The following is a 19,276-nucleotide window of genomic DNA, read 5'->3' on the forward strand; positions in this document are numbered from 1 at the left end:
AGAAGTGAATGATTAACTGTGATGTTCTTTGACGTACTAGAATGGATATTGTTGTCGGTTTAGTTTAAAAATAATGTTTCTTTGCTAACAATTTGAACCAACTCTTGATTGAACAGGAACTGTTGACGTAGCTCCAAAAATGATTTTGATGAAGTTGGAAATGGAACGTTTGGCACAGCGCATCAACGAGGGCCCTTTGACCATAGATGGTGAGGACGATTTGAGCAAGGTACGATCACTTCGCAAGGAGCTGAAACAGTTGGATGAAGAATATCAAATGCTCAACAAAGCTGCCGGTGCAATTAATAAGCCCAAGGTCACCGGATTTATGTTTCCCATTAGTCGCGAAGAGGACATCGAACGGCTGGAAGCCGCTGTTCGCTGCGATAGTAACATTCGAGCTCAATATGTGAGTTAGTCTTATACAACTTCATATTAGAATTTACTTTAGCAATTCCCAATTCAGGTCGAATATCTGAGCGTCACAAAACCGCTACGCCAGGGCGTCGGGCAGGTGTTCAACAAGTACTTCACCGACGAAGCCATGACCAACTACAACTGGCACGGTCTGGATAGGGCACAGTATCCACGAACGCCAAAGAAAGGCATGCAGAAGTATGATATATTCTACGGTTGTATGATTGGTAGGTTTGTAACTAGTGGCAGTACTAGAATCATGATGGACATTGGTTTTGATCTATTCCAGATGCATGGGAAAGTCACGGACTCGATAACGAAACACTTGTCGAGCAGATTAAGAAAGCAGTTTATCATATAAATCGACGTCGGTACACCAAAAAACAGTCCCTGAAAAAGAAGTATACGATTGTTGAAGTACAAGAGTAGATATTATATTGGATGTATTTATTTATGACGAGCCTTCTCCAGCTTCTTCATGCAAGAAATCTATACGTTCTACTATTTTACTGCCACATTTATACGCGTCGAAAGGTGTAACACCGCCCATGAATATCGATACTTGAATAAAATTGCAGCGAACTCTCTAACCAGCTTTGATTTAATAAAATTCTAAATTCTAGAAATAATCTACCATTTATTTATTCTACAGCTGATTATCTGCTATCTGACACTCTCGCATACTTCCAGAAACATCTCAGTCCAACCTGGCAAAGCGTAAAAAAGAGCTGTTGAGGTACCTGAAGCCGTTCAAACGACCCGAACAACCGCAGCGGAAAGTTTCGGTTGAAGGATTTTCCTTTCCAGTGTACACTTCGGACGAGGTGGAACGACTAGAGGAAGCTGTCCGCTCATCCAGAAATATACGCCGCCAGTACGTAGCCTATCTGGCCGAGCGGAAACCTCGCCACATGGACATTGTGGAATGTTTCGGAAAGTTCTTCACCGATGAAGCGATGGCTCCGTATGCGTGGAATGGCTACAAGAATCCAAAGTTTCCACGCAAGGCAATGAAAACTATGGACATCTTCTCCTACTGTATGCTTGGTAAGGATGAGAGGACTTTTTTGGGAAATCTACGACTTCTTGCACATTCTGGTTCAAGAAAAGTTTAAATTTTCTGAGATATGAAAAAAAGTGAAGTTAAAATCAATATGGATTGAACTCACCAATACCGATTTTATCACACCCTCTGCTGTGCCAATTTGAATTAATTTTCTGCTACATTAGGGTTCATCTGTGTTCTTCAAGATGCTTATTGTAGATGTTATTTGCAACGTTGAAAATGTTGAAGACAATTATTTGTTGTGTATGTACTTTGTTTCAAAAGGAGAATGATAAAATTGAAACATTTCTGTCTCTATCTCTTACCTGTCAGATGTTTAATATTCACTGTTTCTAGTTACCCTCGTGGTAACGACATTTTCTCGTGTCCTGAATCTCATCAACGAAGTCAAGGACGAAGTACTAGATTATGTGCAGGAAGGTTTCCTTTATCTGTTCTATGCTAATTCATGTTTTGAATTTCAGAGGCTTGGCAACGACACGGAGTTACGTCGATGGACATCCTCTCGGACATCATGACCAAGGTGATCACGAAGATTGCCGGTCGTCGGCGGTCCAACAATTATAACCAACGGAAGCGCATCCAGCAGTTTTGTGACAAACATAATGAATAAATGCTCAATTGATTGTTTGAATATTTGTGTTTTTATAATTTTTACAGTTGCTATGTTAAAAAATAGGAAAATGTTGTGCATATTAATTCAAAACCGTTTCGTTCCAGATGTGGTAGTTATCAAGGAGGACTTGCACGAGGCTTCTTCCACGGGTGTGACCGGGTTCAGCTTTCCATTGTTCTGCGAGGAAGACGTTGATCGACTCGAGGCTGCAATCAAGATGGATCCTATGGTTCGCCGGCAACATGTTCGTGACTGGCGTGCTTCTTTCGGCAAAGATTTACCTGTGATTTTTTTTTATTTTACAGATAAGACATTTGAAATCCCTAGGAGAGTACCAACCCAGCTTATTTGCAAAGTATGTGAGTGAACTATTCAGTGATCTCTCGCTTTACAACTACTGTGTTACAATAGACGAGGATGGACATACTAATAAGAAGGATATGATTGGATACGACATTTTCACGCACTGTTTGCTTGGTAATGCATTCATCTAATAATAGCTACCTAACAATATTTCATTGCAACAATACATATTTTCGACAGAAGCCTGGGTGCCACAAGGTCTGACGATTTCCAAACTGACCGAGCTATTGAAATCGGTGACAACTAGCCTCAGCGAGAGACGACAATTGTCCAACCGGAACCGCCGAAAACGATCGGAACTCATTCAGAAGTGGCTCCTAAAGGAAAATCAAAACCAGAAATCTTAAAATTGCAGTGCTCAATAAAAGTTTGTGAAAAGAATGAATTATTTTAAATTTTTATTCTCTCTGACATGCAGTACTAGAATACTGGATCAGAAACCTAATAACGCAAATAATTTTAACGTTACAGTGAAAGGTCCACCCACTGGAGCTACGTCACATAAGGATTTTGAACAATTGAAGCTAGAACTGGCGCAACTGGATGTTCTTTTTAGTCAACGCCGGGAGACAAAAAGTAACGCAAGTGGACGGTCGATGGTGGATGGTTTTGTGTTTCCACTGACAACGGAAGCCGATGTGGAAAGGCTGGAAGCGGCAGTGGACTCGAGTGCCACCATAAAGAGACAATATGTGAGTGTTCACCATTTTTGCAGTACTAGATTTTGGTAATTAATGAGATATATCGATCTCAATTTTTAGATTCAACTGTTAAAAGCCAAAAAACCGAAACATATAGATCTGGTGGATTGTTTCCCAATGCTTTTTGATTCAAGCTCTGTGGAAGCCTATACCTGGAGTGGATGTCGGATATCAAAATTTCCAAAGAAAGCGATGAAAAATTACTCTATTTTCAACGGATGCATGCTAGGTAAAGTTGCTGAACGTCATTTTAGATTTACTGACAAAGCGTCTAAAGACAGAACGTCTACTTTCAAATGATCCTATGTCGCTTCAATGTGTAAATCCGCTTTGAAACTGATTAATGCTTCTCATTTCACAGCTGCTTGGGAATCACAAGAAATGGACATCAAAATGCTGGAGGAGAACATCAAACAAGCTATTCATCGCATTCGACGGCGCCGGTTGGCAAAAATTTTATACGATAAGAAAAAATCCACCTCTGAAATGTGATTAGATGTCGAATAAAATCCATTAAAATGCAATGCAATGTGTCTCGCATTTGAATGATAATTGAACTTGAATCAGGGATCACCTAACCTCGTTCATTGTCATTTACAGATGTATTCTATATAGCTGTCGACCGTAGTCTTAGCACCAAAAAGGGGGAAATCCGGTTGAATAGGCGATCGTGCAAATTTGTAGTAAATGATGACGACGAATCGAACGATGAAGCGGAAAATCCTATGTTCCGGTCCGTGCCTGGGTTCAGATTTCCGCTGAAAACATCCGAAGATATTGAAGATCTCGAACGCAGCGTTCGCGCAAGCGCCACCATTCGACGACAATATGTAAGTTTATTTCGATCGCATCTAGTACGTCATTTCAAGTAAATAACTCGTTTTTCAGATTGAACTGCTACGGAAAGCACGTCGACTGGTCGAGAAACCATCGTTCGCCTTCCTGAAGCTGTTCAGCGACGCGTCACTGCTGGACTACAACTACAGCGGGCGATGCAACTTTTCCGGAACACAGAAAAAAGCAATGAAGGATTACAAAATCTTCGCTGAGTGCATTGTTGGTTGGTTTTAGCTGTAGTGGTTGATATGGCTTCTTCATTTACAAGTTTTTTTTTTCACTTTGCAGAAGCTTGGGGTGGGGAATCCTACTCGATAGAAGAGCTTCGACAGTATTTATGCAATGCGATCACGTTGGTTAACAATAGAAAACGAGGGGCTCGCTTCCGCAAGAACCAGCGAAGTACTAGAGGAGACAAGAAATGACCCCGCGGATGAAAACTGTGCTGGGCAAGCGATCGAAAATGATACATAATGCTCGCATCTGTTAAACTGATGCTTATTTGAGAAATAAAAACTTATTAATATTATTGTGTAACGAATGGTTTAGTGGAAGAGCAATTTTTCAAATATCAATCAAAACGTACAAGAATTCTTCCAAATTTGAATCGATATTTTCTTTTATAATGTGACTGTACAAAATCTAGTACTACACATTTTTGTTAAGGCTCAATTAAACTCATACAATTATTTCAATTTTTGCCACGAAGTTTAAATCACTGCCCTATTAGATTGCATCGCAGTTGATTTGCTCAAAAATCGAAATAATAATAAATTCAACTCTTTTCAGCATGGCGTTTGCGCCTCAAAAACCCAAATATCAGCCGCAGCGATACCAAGGCACTGTTGGCCGCAGCTATGGAGCACACTGGTGTACCGGGATTCCGGTTTCCGATCCGATCTGAGGGCGAAATCGAACGGCTAGAAGTTGCCGTCCGTAGTGACATGTACAAATGGGACAATTATGTAAGTTTTCATCGGATCTGCAACATAAGTTTTATTTTTAGATTGCATTCCTGCGAGATTTGAGGGCCAATGATCTCCACACACCAATACGGTGCATTTTTCAGTCGGTGTTCTACGACGAAGCTCTAGTCAACTATAACTATAATGGAATTAGCACTGCGCCAGGCGTTCATAAGCGACCAATGAAAAGCTACGCCATCTTTAGGGATTGCTTCGCTGGTATGTACATTTTGTATCAATCAGCACATAACACTTACTGTTATGTGTCTTGTAGTGGCCTGGCGAGAATTTGGAATCACCGACGATATGATTCGTGCCATGTTGACAGAAATTATTAAAAATATCAACAGACGAAAACGAAATCGACAGTATAAAAATCGGATACAGAAGAAAAAGAGGCTACAAAACTCGTTTGGTAAGTGCAAATTGAATCGTGTGTCTAAAGTTTAATGTCTTCGATTTTTTTTACAGAAATTGCAACGATTCCCTGAAATGTCTGGTACATTATTTGGAGTGGCTACTGTAGTAGTAGAATGCTACAAGTATATTAGTATTATCATGCCTAATCAACATGTCGAATTAAAAAAAACATCGCCACCAATAAAATCCTCGTCAATAGGAAGCAATCAGTGAAGTACTAGATTGAAAGTAGTGAGCTGGATTTTTGTATGGTGAGATGATCGATTCTCCATTTCTGCAATGAAAAGGTGCAAACAGCGTGGATTATATGATTTCTTGACTAATTTGATGCTGGTTGAGCAAAAGTTTGGGTAACTGAATTGTTGTATTATTTATTTCTTGCAACTTCAACAACACAGTTACCCAAACTTTTGCTCAAACAGCATCAAATTAGGCAATAAATCATATAACCCACGCTGTTTGCACCATTTCATTGCAGAAATGGAGAATCGATCATCCCACCATACAAAAATCCAGCTCACTACTTTCAATCTAGTACTTCACTGATTGCATCCTATACTATGCAATCTTGTACTGCACTGCTCAGTTGTCGCTTTTGTGTAATACTTCATAACTATCTGCATAGAATCTCGTGGCACAGTAATAGTACACTAATGACAACAGAAGGAAGACTGTTATGCATTCTCAACAATAAATCTTTTAATTTTTCACAACACTATGTTTCACTGCAGTTTATGAATATTTCATCACCTAACATCAGTACAACTTTTCTCGAAATCATTTTTTATAATTTCCCAGGCACAAACACCATCTCGAACGTCCGTTGGATTGTAAAGCCAAAAAAGAAATCTGCCCCTAGTGCAGCGCAGCGCAGGTCCTCCGAACATGTCCGTCAGCCGGATTCGAGAATAGTCTCCAAAGTAGCTGAAAGCATTCCAGATTTCCGATTTCCCATTGAATCTGACAACGATATTGAGCGCTTGGAAGAAACCGTCCGCAGCTGTACTCTTACACGTAGAAGATACGTATGTTGTGTTTTAATCAGTCTTACCGTAAGCACGTGATTCAATTGGAAGCCATATTTTCAGATCGATTGCCTTCGGCAGATTAAGGACTCGAGTGAAAATGCGTCTATCGAAAGCATCTTCAAGATGTTCTTTTATGACGAAAGCCTCACCAAGTACAATTATAATGGATTCAGCAACAGTTGTCGAGCCAAAAAACGGGCGATGAAGAACTACGACATTTTCACTAACTGCTTCTTGGGTTCGTCTGCAGCAATTCGAAATCGCTAAAGTTGCATATCTAAGTCTTGAAATTCTTGTTTTTGCAGAAGCCTGGATGGATTACGGAGTTACGAAAGATGAGGTTCGTCTAATGTTGTGCAAGGTGATTCGCAACGTACACGGTCGTAATAGATTTCGTCGCTATAAAAACCGGAAGCGAGAGCAGGAAATGAAGGAAGATTGTATTTATTTGGAGGAAGATGATTTGTAATAAAGATTACCGATACAGTTCTCAGATTTCTTTTTTGCACAGCTTAGTCACAAATTATGGATAACTCAGGAAGAATGTGATAATAGGGTAAGTGTGCCCATCGTTGTGGTATTAAGGTAAATTCATTTTAAAAACAATGATCGTACCATCTAATGAAGGGTTGTTTTCTATCCAAATTTGCTTGGAAAAATATAAAAACGTTTCTCTCTGTTTTCGATCATAAATCGCTTACCACAACATTAGGCACACTGTTCCTATTATGGAGGTAAAATTTAATTGTGGTTCCTATTGTTGCGGTATCCCATTGAAATCATATGGGATACCGCAACATTAGAAACACTACCGCAACAATAGGAACACAGCAGCAAAAAATTTAAGGAATTTTTTTTTAAATAGGTTTTTGGGCAAATCTTAAGCACACAAATGGTTCAATCTCATAATTTAAGCATAATACATCTATTAAAAATGTCTTTTGGTAACATTTCAGTCAAAAAAGTGCTCAATTGCCACTACCGCAACATTAGGTACTACCACAACGAAGGGAACAATTACCCTAGTTCAAATCATTTTTGTTCCAGCAAACAAACGTGAAGCACCTACCACAAAACTTTTATTTCCGTTAACCGATCCACATGCCGTCATTGATTTATCACAACTAAGTTTTAACCTCTGGAAAATCACTGCAATTTATGAATATTTCATCACCTAACATTGGTATAACTTTTCCCGTAATTCTTATAAATTCTTAGGCACAATTACCATCTCAAACGTCCGTTGGAATGTAAAGCCGGAAAAGAAATCTGAACCTAGTGCAGCGGAACGCAGGTCCTCAGAAAATGTCCGTCAGCCAGTTCCGATAGCAGTTTCGAAAGTAGCGGAAAACATTCCAGGATTCCGATTTCCCATAGAATCTGACAACGACATTGAGCGCTTGGAAGAAACCGTTCGCAGTTGCGCTCTTACACGCAGGAGATACGTACGTCATGTTTTTATCAGTCTTACCTTAGGCACGTGATTATATTGGAACTCTTATTTTCAGATCGATCGCCTTCGGCAGATCAAGGACTCAAGCGAAAATGCATCCATCGAAAGCATTTTCAAGTTGTTCTTTTACGACGAAAGTCTCACCGAGTACAATTATAGTGGATTCAGCAGTCGTCGGGGCAATAAACGGGCGATGAAGAACTACGACATTTTCACGAGCTGCTTCTTGGGTTAGTCTGCAGAATTTCCGAATCACAAGACGTTGCATATCTAAGTCTATAATTCTTCATTTTGCAGAAGCCTGGATGGATCACGGAGTTACGGAGGATGAGGTTCGTCAAATGTTGTGCAAGGTGATTCGCAACGTACACGGTCGGGAACGATTCCGTCGCTACCAAAACCGGAAGCGAGAACGGGAACTGACTGAAAGTTGTATTTATTCGGATGAAGATGATTTCTAATAAAGATTGACTGATACAATTACTAGATTTCTTCTATGCACAGCTTAGCCACACGTAATGGATAACTCAGGAAGAATGTGCTAATAGTTCAAAATATTTTTGTTCCAGCAATCAAACCTGGAGCCCCTATCACAAAACTTTTGTTTCCGCTAACCGATCCGCATGCCGTCATTCAACTGGAGGATTTTGTTCGGATAGACCCTAACATGAGACGAAAATATGTAAGTAATTTGTACCACAATTCACAATGTTTGACTTCCCTAAATAGCGTAGTTTGTACCTTTTAGGGGAGTAAAATGTAGTCGATGCTGAAACAAATTTCATAAACCAAAATTGTTTGTTTCTTGACAGAAACGTCCTGTCTGTACTAGATTGACTTATCCGTGTTGCTGTTTTGTTCCTTTAGATAAAATTTCTGCGCCGCATCAAAACACCACGACAAAGCCTTGAAGATACGTTTGGTAAAATCTGCACCGATCAAGCCATCTTCCGTCACTTTAACTGGACGTCCAACAAGTCCTCCCAATCTATGACGCAGCGAGAATCCCTGCAGCATTATTGGATATTCACAGATTGTTTGTTTGGTAAGTATCTCTATCGGAGCTAGTACTTCATTTTTAACTCGGAACTGTAAATTCTTTATCATTGTAGATGTCTATGATACTAATATTGTTCTTACCATTTCAGAGGCTTGGAGCAGTCACGGATTTACCATGGAAACGTTGAAATCAAAAATGGCAAGCGTTATCAAACGCATCTATGTTCGCAACAACGTGCGCAATTTTCGAGCTAGGTCTAAGATTGTAGAGCTTTGAAGATTCCTCGGATATGAATAAATGTAGAAAAACGATATTTCCACTTTTGAAACTAATTCTGAGACTTATCATTAATCATTCTAGAAAGTAACTTTTTGCTTAATTTCATGGTATGGAATCAGCTGATCCGCCCCAGAGAATTTCACATCTTGGAGTTACATCGCTCTCCACCGCTGGGTTCAACTTTCCTATACGATCGGAACAAGCAATAGAGGAGCTCGAAGCGTCCGTTCGATGTAACGAAAAATCCAGGAAGCAATATGTAAGGTTGATATGCTTTGGATAGAAAAAAGAAATAATGCTCGATTGTGCGTAACTTTTGCACATTTTTTCAGATTAAGTTCCTACGCTCGAAACTGACCGACGATCGAAGCGTTTTCACCGTGTTTCAACACATCTTTACCTACCAATCTCTGGTCGGATACTGCTGGACGAAGCGTTCCAACTTGGAAAGAAAATCCATGAGAGATTATGAAATCTTCACTAGTTGCATGTTGGGTAAGTGTTGGATCGTGCACTAGAATGATCCTGAAATGTATGCCTTAAACTACACATTTTTTTCCAGATGCCTGGCTGTGCAAGGGTGTAACGGAGGAATCTCTAGCCGAGCACATCCGTCACGTGATCAGAAACGTAAATATTTCAAAACGGAAGTTGAAAATTCGACTAAGGAAACGATATTCTAGTACTTCATTTAGTAATTGAACCAGTACTGTTTATTTGGAAGTGTTGGAGAAGCCAAACAATAAATGATCCTTTCAAAATAATTTCCAACGAAGAGATTGTCATTGAGATGCTTTTCAAAATCTAGCACTACGTTTAAACCAACATTTTCGATTTCTTTTGTATATCCTCTAGCCAAAAATATCGCCAAGTTGCGGAATCGGTTGCAAAGTCTCAACAAAATGATCAGCATGGCGTCGAGTCGAAACAAAAAGATGCAACTGGAGATGCAAATCTGTGACGTCAACAAGGAACTGCAGGAGTTACTTAAAACTGCCGAGCAGCAGAAGCAGCGTGCCACTGCCCATGTTGATGGTTTCCATTTTCCGTTGAGTTCCATGGTCGAAATCGAACGATTGGAGGAAGCCGTTCGGAAGGATTTCGATGTGAGGAAGCAATATGTGAGTAGCAAATGCGTTCAGGCTTGGATCAGACCAGACTAGTGTTATCGTATTCGTATCATGACATTTTCAAGCGATTTATAGAACATGTTAGGCGGAGTACTAGATTAGTTGTAATAAGCTGGAATAGTTAGCGTTCAACTAACTTCCATTACTGGCAAACAGACAAAGATGTTGTTATTTGCCAACAGAGTGAAAGCCTACTAAATTGGTTCTTCTAGTACTTCAATATTAGGGCTTATTTTTAACATTTCGTTATAAAGTCTTTGCAACTACTTTTAAACAACTTATCGTTTGGATTCAAATCAAGCATAAAACATTTTTCACTTTTCAACTCTAGGTACGCTACCTGTCGCTCAAGAAGCCCCTGACAATGGACGTAACTAACTTTTTCTCGTATCTCTTCACCGACGATGCTCTGATGGGCTACAACTACTCCGGAACCAACAACATTGGCGACTCAAAGATGCCGATGAGGAACTATGAAATTTTCATCGATTGTATGATAGGTTTGTCTCTCTATACACTATTTGGGGAAGTACTAGAATACAATTCGTGAATTCACTTTCAGAAGCATGGGCTGATCATGGATTGACGCACTTACTGCTCGAGGAGAAGATCAAACTTGTGGTGAGAAAACTTACCGCTCGACGTCGCATGCAGAAGTTTCGGCTGAGAAAATCAATGAAAGTTTGAAGCTTGTTGAATAAACATGAAATGTTCAAAAAACTTTGTATATTGTGTTAATGAATTTAAATTAATAACTAATGAATGGTAATGACAACAATTTCCCACTATGGATTTCAGATCCCCTAAAACCACGAAAAAAGGTATTCACGAGGACGGTAGAACTGGATGAGTGTGCAGCCGCAGATGACGAACAGCGCTACATGTTCATCGTGAGTCGAAAGGGAGGTATTCTGTTGGTGCACGAAAACCACATATATCGATCCAATATGCGACGTCAGGGTCCCCACAAGAACATACTGTACTGGGAGTGTGTACACAATCGTTCGCAGAAGTGCCGTGGTCGACTCAAGAGCGAAGGGAATTACCTGTTTATTTCGAACACCAATGGTGAGTATTGCGTTGTCGATTGGCTTATGAATTTGAATAACTAAGCAATTGTTTTCCAATTTCAGCCACGCACAATCATCCTTCAGATTTGAATCGAATCAACCGAGCTAAGGTCGGAGGAGAGCTGACATACCGCACATTATTTTCACTTTTCAAATGACATGTTTCGTTGTTGATATGTAACTGTTTTCAATTAAATTTCAATATATAATGTCGATGAATCTAGTACTATACCATCCATACTAATTTTCGATATTGTTGACACGTTTTCGTCGTTTTATTCTAGTACCACACATGCTCGTCATTCACCGTTGGAAAAATCGTTCAACTATGATGAAAGCGGAACCAACTAATTCAATCAACGTCTTGTAACTATACTTCCAGTTCAGGAAACGTCCCCGACATTCGATGCGCCACAGTATGCCATTAGCAAGTGTGGAACCGTTCAGCTTCGGCACAATGGTCATCTTTTCAATCGACACGTCAAACGAGACGTGTTAGCATAGTAAGCCTTGCTTTTTATATGTAGAAATAAATCATTCTTTGTTTGCTCCTCTACAAGGATGGCAAAAAATCACTTCAAGCGATAAATGATACAGGATACGAATAATCCAAGATAGCCTTGTTCTTGTAGTAGCATGATGCCGACGCCTCACACCGTGCTCGTATCAAAGAACAATTAAAGCATCTGATGCACGCTTTATCGCGTGATGACCCGTTATCGGATCATGTTACAAGTCATGATAAATTTTATTCATCGCATTGTTTGCCACTTATGCACCCGTAAGCTGTATTCATGATTCGAAATGATACATTCATAAGCATATCTGGAAGTTAAATCACCAAGAATGCTCAAAAAGTGAATGAAATCACTAATTTATCATTTCGACTTCATGATAACGATCGCATCGCGCCCGCACATGCCGAGCGAATCATTCTTCTCGGACCGAAGTTTATTATGATGCTTGACGACAAAATGTTATCGTTGTTGCTATGATCGCGCGATGCCGTACGACCGCGACATATTCGAAATCTGATCATGATCACTAGATTTCCATCCTTGCTCCTCTAACCGACCAGTCGAGTTTACTCTGCTATCAGGTTATGGGCCGTAGTACGAGTAACCATAGAAACGGCCGATCAACAAGCCGAAGAAAATTTTTTTCGCTTCAAGATTTTTTCACGCTCGAGATTTAGAAGATGTTTCAAGACGGAAGAAACAAAACCAGGCGTTCCGGAGGCGGTGGTAACCAAAACGGAAGCGGGAACCAAGCCAGAAGCGGACACGATGGTAACGGAAGACGAAGTGAAGAAGCTCGCGGAAGCGGTGGACACCAACCCGGCGGAGGACAAGCGGATGTTGCTCCGAGGCTTCCAGGCGGTGGTATGTCTCTCATACCGGTGGAAAAATTGAAAGGACGCGAAAACTACGTTTCGTGGGCGTTTGCCATGAGGATGGTAATGATCCGCGAAGGAACGTGGCGAACGGTGGACCCTCCAGAGGGTACCGAGGTGAATGCGGATCTGTCGGAGCGAGCTCTCGCGACTATTTGCCTCAGCATCGAACCGTATAATTACAGCCTGGTTCAGAAGGCAAAGACGGCGCAGGAAGCATGGACAAGTTTGAAGACGGCATTCCAGGAGTGCGGCAGGACACGGAAGATCAATCTGCTACGCAAACTGACACGATTGGAACTGGAAGATTGTTCGTCGGTGGAAGAGTACGTGGACGAGATAATGTCCACAAACCACAAGCTCGAAGAAATCGGGTTCAAGTTGGACGACGAGTGGCTTTCGCTGATCCTGCTGATGGGTTTGCCGAGGCGGTATGAACCCATGATCATGGGGCTTGACGCGTCTGGAGTCCAATTAACGGCGGATGTAGTCAAGTCAAAGATCCTGCAAGACGTGACGTGTGAAAGAGACGAGAGATCAGGACATTCTGCCGGAGCGTTTCTGGCACGCAACAAGAAAAACAAGAAGGAGAAGTCAAACCTACGCTGCTTCAAGTGCGAGAAGGTAGGTCATTTCGCATCCGATTGTCCACAGAAGTCGAAGGCCGTCGGAGGTTCTGGTCGTCACAAGCAGGCGGCGTTACTGGCACTGCATAAGCCGGTGCAGCAGACGGAGAGCTGGATCCTAGATTCTGGAGCAGGACGTCATATGTGCCGATCGCAGTCGGCCCTCACCGAGGTTAAGAAGTCATCCGAATCCATTTACGTGGCCAATGCAGCGGAGATCCCAGTGGCGGCAGTTGGAAGCGTGAAACTTACCGCCAGTGTAGAAGGTACGTACACCGATCTCGATATCGCTAACGTTTTATGTGTTCCAGATCTCGCACTGAACCTCTTGTCTGTGAGCGAGATTTGCAAGAAAGGGTATCGGGTCACGTTTACCTCCAAAGCGTGTGAAGTTGAACACGAGTCAACAGGCGACGTCATTGCCACAGCGAAACAGATGGATGGTCTGTACAAGCTGGATCTTGTTGAGCGGAATGAATCGTTTGTTGCACAACCGTGTGGCAACCTGGAACTGTGGCATCGGCGGTTGGCGCATCTCAACATCGACAGCGTCAAGCGGTTGACCACGATGGCCAGTGGTATCGAAATCCACGGATCGACAATGCCGAGCTGTGTGCCATGTGCCGAAGGGAAGCATCGAAAGCAACCATTCAAATCGAGTGGAGCTCGGGCGAAGGATGTGCTGGAGTTAATCCACTCAGACCTGTGTGGACCGATGGAGAAGTCGTCGCACGGCGGCAGCAAGTACTGGATCACCTTCATCGACGATGCTACCAAGATGACGTTCGCGTACTTTCTGAAATCAAAGGCCGATGCGTTCAGTGCATTTCAAGAATTTATGGCCCACGTCGAAAATCAATCTGGAAAGAAAATCAAATGCTTGAGAACTGATAATGGATTGGAATATCTAGGCCAGCAGTTTCAAGATTTCCTGAAGAAGAGCGGGATACGGCACGAGCGGACAGTACCGTACAACCCGCAGCAAAATGGTTCGTCAGAGCGGATGAATCGTACGATTGAAGAGAAGGCACGATGTTTGCTGGCGGACTCGGGACTCGATAAACGTTTTTGGGCAGAGGCTGCATCCACGGCAGTGTACCTTGCCAATCGATCTCCGACCAAGGGCAGCCCGGCAACACCATTGGAAATGTTTTTCGGTAAGCGACCGAATCTATCCCATCTTCGAGTTTTTGGGTCTAAAGTGATGGCATACGTACCCAAGGAGAAGAGGAAGAAGTGGGACGCAAAATCCATTCCCTGCATTCTGGTTGGCTACGCGGAATATACCAAGGGGTACAGAGTGTTTAATCCGGTGACAAAACAAGTTTTCGTTAGCCGGGACATCATTATACTATCGGAGGCCTGCCAAGCCGGCCATACTGAAGCGGAAGTGGCACCCTATTGTGAAGATACCGGTGCGATCGTCCAGAGTGATGAAGCGAACGACTCGGTTCAGACCGAACCAGCTGAGGTCGTCGAAGACACGGATACGGAACTGGAGCCGGAAGCAGTTGAAGATTTGGAAGCAAGTTGTTTGGGGGAAGAAGCAGTTCAACCGTCTGCGCTCCCTCCGCATCCAACTCGAGACAGTGTTCATCCTACTCCGAGGCGCAGCGAGAGGGAGCGCCATCGACCAGGCAAGTATTCTGATTATAAGGTCACATACAGTGTCCTGCCTCAGAAACTTGTCTCTTCACAGGATTGTGGCAGCCAAGCGGGACGATGCCAGCGGCTTTCAAGAAGCATCGCGCTCCCGTCACATCCCAAAGAAGAAGATGTTGGTCTGCAACAAATTTCTGAGCACAGTGACTGGGAGCGCTCAGTCACAGGCAAGTATCCTTTCGCATCCGTAACAAACAGCAAACTTTCCGAGGCATGTTGTCCACAGAGTCGAGATGAGCCAGAAACCGTTGAAGAAGCGTTGGACCGACCTGACGGTGATCAATGGGTTAACGCGATGGAGAGCGAGATCCGTGCGTTGAGCGACAACGAAACATGGCGTCTGGTCAATCTACCTCCAGGACGGAAGGCGTTGAAGAACAAGTGGGTCTTCAAAATCAAGACGAACGCAGATGGCTCCATCGAACGATATAAGGCGCGACTGGTGATCAAGGGCTATTCGCAGGTCAAGGGCGTGGACTACCAGGACACATACTCCCCCGTCGTCCGTTATGCAACAGTGCGTTACCTCCTTGCATTGGCGGCGAAGCTGGACCTCGAAGTGCACCAAATGGACGCAGTGACTGCATTCCTGCAGGGCGACTTGGATGACGAGGAGATATTCATGGAGCAGCCAGAAGGGTTCCGTGATGACAGGGCACCAACGAAAGTCTGCAAGCTGCAGAAAGCTCTGTACGGCCTGAAGCAAGCCAGCAGAGTATGGAACCGGAAGTTGGACACGAAACTCAAGCAGATGGGGTTCAAGCGGTCAAAGTTCGATAGCTGCGTCTACCATCGGATCGTTGCAGGAAAGCTCGTCATTATTGCAATATACGTGGACGATTTCCTCATTCTTTCGAACGATCAGCGGTTGGTGGCCAGTATCAAGCAGCAGCTAAGCACCGAATTCGAGATGAAGGACTTGGGACCAGTTAAACAGGTGTTAGGGCTGCGGGTGACCAGATCGGACGGCGCCGTGGCAATCGACCAGGAAAACTATATCGACCAGCTGTTGAAGAAGTTCAACATGATCGACTGTAATAATGCTCCTACTCCTCTGGATGTGAACCAGCGGCTCACGAAGGAAATGTGTCCTGCAAATGAAGAAGAAAAGGAGAAGATGAAAGATGTTCCATTCCGAGAGTTAGTCGGTGGACTTCAATTCGTTGCGCAGTGTTCAAGACCGGACATTAGCCATGCGGTAAGTTTGGTCAGCAGTTATTGCAGTAATCCTGGTTCCGCACACTGGACGGCGGCTAAGCGAATACTGCGGTACCTAAGGGGTACGAAGCACGAAAAGCTAACGTACACACGAGCCGGGGACACGAGACTCTACGGCTACAGCGACGCAGATTGGGGAAACGATCCCGATACACGACGGTCGGTCAGCGGATATGTTTTCCTGCAGAACGGTGGAGCTGTTAGCTGGAACTCGAAGCGACAATCTACCGTTGCACTATCGACCACCGAGGCAGAATACATGGCTCTGTCAACTGCAACGCAAGAGGCCATGTGGTGGAAAGGTTTCTTATTCGATCTTCATGGAACGAACGATGTTTTGGTGATTCATTGTGACAACAAGAGCGCTATCAACTTGGCGGAGCGTGAAGTTGGCTACTCAGCACGTAGCAAGCACATCGACATCAGGCACCACTATGTCCGGGAACAGGTCGAAGCTAAAACCATCAAGTTGGAATACGTGGCGTCAGATCTTCAGGCGGCGGACATCCTTACAAAACCATTAGCGGGTCCGAAGCACATTGAAGATAAGACGAAACTTGGGGTTTACGAATTTAGGCTTAAGGGGGGATGTTAGCATAGTAAGCCTTGCTTTTTATATGTAGAAATAAATCATTCTTTGTTTGCTCCTCTAACCGACCAGTCGAGTTTACTCTGCTATCAAGACGATATCACATACTGGCGCTGCTCGCAGTTTACCGTGTACAAGTGTCGCGCCCGGATTAAGTCCGTACTCGAAGAGTTTTTCATGTTGAACGTGGAACATAACCACCAGGTAGTGGCCTCACCCAGAGCGTACGGATCTTTGAAGCGACTGAAACAACAACTTGCAAGATATTAATAAACTACACACGTCTTTGGAAGTCAATCTAGTACTTCACTTTATTAAATTTAGGAATTCTCGTACACCAAGTTTTGCATTGATCTTATGATTCCAATCCACATTTCAGATGTCTATGTCCGGTACGTTTCCGGATTTCGAGGAAGTCGCAAGCTAAAGGTAGGAGAGTTCAGCTATACCAAAAGCAAGGAAAGTGCAAACAAAACGTACTGGTCTTGTGCGAGGGCAGGCATGAGCAAATGTAAAGCACGGGTTTTAACCAACACACTGAGAAACGGGGAAGAGAACTTGGTGGTTCGATTTCCAATACACAATCATGAACCATTCTAGTACTGCAATCTTATATGATACTCTGTAAATAAAACATTAATAAGTTGGTGGAGACTGTGGTGGACTTTTTCTCTATGCCCTATATTTGCATTACGTTGAAGCATAACTAATCAGTTAATTTGGATTCCATTTTAGTGTTTAAAATTGTTAACATTGAAGAAGTGGAAGATGATCAACCCAAGGAAATATACTTCACCGTCGGGCAACGTGGTTGCGTTTTGCTGCACGTTGATGGCTACAAATTCGTGAAGAATCGTAAGGGGGCATACAAAACCTATTGGATCTGCGCTAAAAAGGTTGGTCAGTCTGTTTATGCAGAACTTTTCTTCAACTAACAAATTTCAATCAAATTCCAGGGAAGTACAGCCTGCAAAGCTAGAGTGATCACCCCGGCAAACAGTGAGGAGAAAAAGGTTCCCACGTTGATAGCTCGCAGCGGAACACATAATCACCCTGTATTCGTTGAGCGAAAATCCCGCAGTTCTGCTACACATAGGATTTTACTTTTCGAAGACCCATAGTTAAATAAATCTATCTCAACTGAAACTTTGTGTTTCGTGCAATCGTTTTGAATCCTGAAGAGTGTCGTTTTTGCATGAGTTTTGGGTTAATGGATTTCTATTTTCCTTTATAGATGACAACGACGTTGACCAGATTTACTTCATTGAGGAGATTATCGGTTCTGCAGAGGGAATGAAAACAGTAAAAGTACCTGCAAAGAAGAAATGTAGATCCAAATCCGCAACGATGCCTTCGGCAAACAACGAAATGTTCAATTTTGAAAGCGATGGTTCACCTTCGAAGCCCACCTACACAACTGGCCGGGGAAATAACGTTCTCAACTACCAGGGCCACCGCTACATCAAGAACAATGCGCACAGCGGGAAAATTTACTGGAAGTGTACCAAATGGCACAGTGGGTGCAAAGGACGTGCCATTACCAACGGGCTGGTTCCGGGCTTGGTTATTCTGAAGAATACGCACAACCACGAACCATTGTAATTTCGTCAGTGGCGGTTTTTGATTTGAGGCCAAATAAAATTGAACAGCATTGATCGACCTTCCTCATATTTTCCAACCGTGATTTTCAAGCAATATTTGTTTAGTTATCTTGAGTTCATAAGTTTCCGCAATACCAATGGTTGAGAAGTCAGTTTCTTTATGAACTTTAAAGTTTCTTGAGAACCTCTTGTTGAAATTTCTGAAAAAATCGCCGCAAACTTCAAACACAGTTTTAATGATCTTTTAATTTATTGTTTAAAACTAGTACTACGTGAAACGGTGATGAATCGTCATGTAGCAAAAAATCACCCCAGTAAAATAGTGATAACTTGCGCTGCAATCGTTTTATGAGTTTCCACTTCACGTAGTCTCTAATGTTTATTCAATCTAGTACCACATCGAATAATGCATCAACTCTTATACAGTTTAGCGCCCTTTCATACCAACATTATGCTCTAGTTTCAATCGCAACCACTTCTTGCATCGCCTAATTTTAGCCGTGAAACATCCAGTCAAAGCGATTGTTGCTTGGTTGTGGATAACGGAATAACAACATGCAGTACTGGAAGCGCAATTAGTGATACAAATTAGTTGTGATCGACGAAATCAATCTATCACCATAAGGCGTCATCGGGCTTCGTCGGAGGCAGTAGTAGTAGTAGTAGTAATTAACTGGCCCACGGTACCACGACAGATGAAATCCTTCCTTAACAATACCTTCCTCAGAAGAAGCAGCAGACCATTGGCTGTCACAGGATTCCTCGAACAATCTGTATAGTCTAGATCATGACCAAACAAGAGAAAATAAAACCGTTATTTTGAGCTGTTGTTGTTCGTTAAA

The 19,276-nt window shown here is 42.7% G+C and overlaps 1 protein-coding gene across 2 annotated transcripts; it reads left to right on the top strand.

The window, feature by feature from the left end:
* Nucleotides 1-853: 853 nt before the first annotated feature.
* On the top strand, nucleotides 854-6,902 carry LOC115264256 (uncharacterized). 2 transcript variants are annotated; one of them, XM_062847382.1, is made up of 13 exons: nucleotides 854-1,464; nucleotides 1,948-2,343; nucleotides 2,405-2,576; nucleotides 2,643-3,154; nucleotides 3,224-3,392; nucleotides 3,525-3,993; nucleotides 4,052-4,223; nucleotides 4,289-4,965; nucleotides 5,007-5,184; nucleotides 5,240-5,380; nucleotides 6,184-6,410; nucleotides 6,474-6,651; nucleotides 6,719-6,902. In XM_062847382.1, exons 8-13 carry the CDS (start codon nucleotides 4,858-4,860, stop codon nucleotides 6,880-6,882), a joined length of 996 nt encoding a protein of 331 aa, XP_062703366.1. In that variant the 5' UTR covers nucleotides 854-1,464; nucleotides 1,948-2,343; nucleotides 2,405-2,576; nucleotides 2,643-3,154; nucleotides 3,224-3,392; nucleotides 3,525-3,993; nucleotides 4,052-4,223; nucleotides 4,289-4,857; the 3' UTR covers nucleotides 6,883-6,902. The 2 variants fall into 2 exon arrangements, with proteins under 2 accessions (XP_062703366.1, XP_062703367.1); XM_062847383.1 differs by having other exon boundaries at nucleotides 2,646-3,154.
* Nucleotides 6,903-19,276: the final 12,374 nt, after the last annotated feature.

The sequence above is a fragment of the Aedes albopictus genome, chromosome 1 (genome assembly GCF_035046485.1).
Source record: "Aedes albopictus strain Foshan chromosome 1, AalbF5, whole genome shotgun sequence".
In the NCBI taxonomy this organism is placed as follows: domain Eukaryota; kingdom Metazoa; phylum Arthropoda; class Insecta; order Diptera; family Culicidae; genus Aedes; species Aedes albopictus.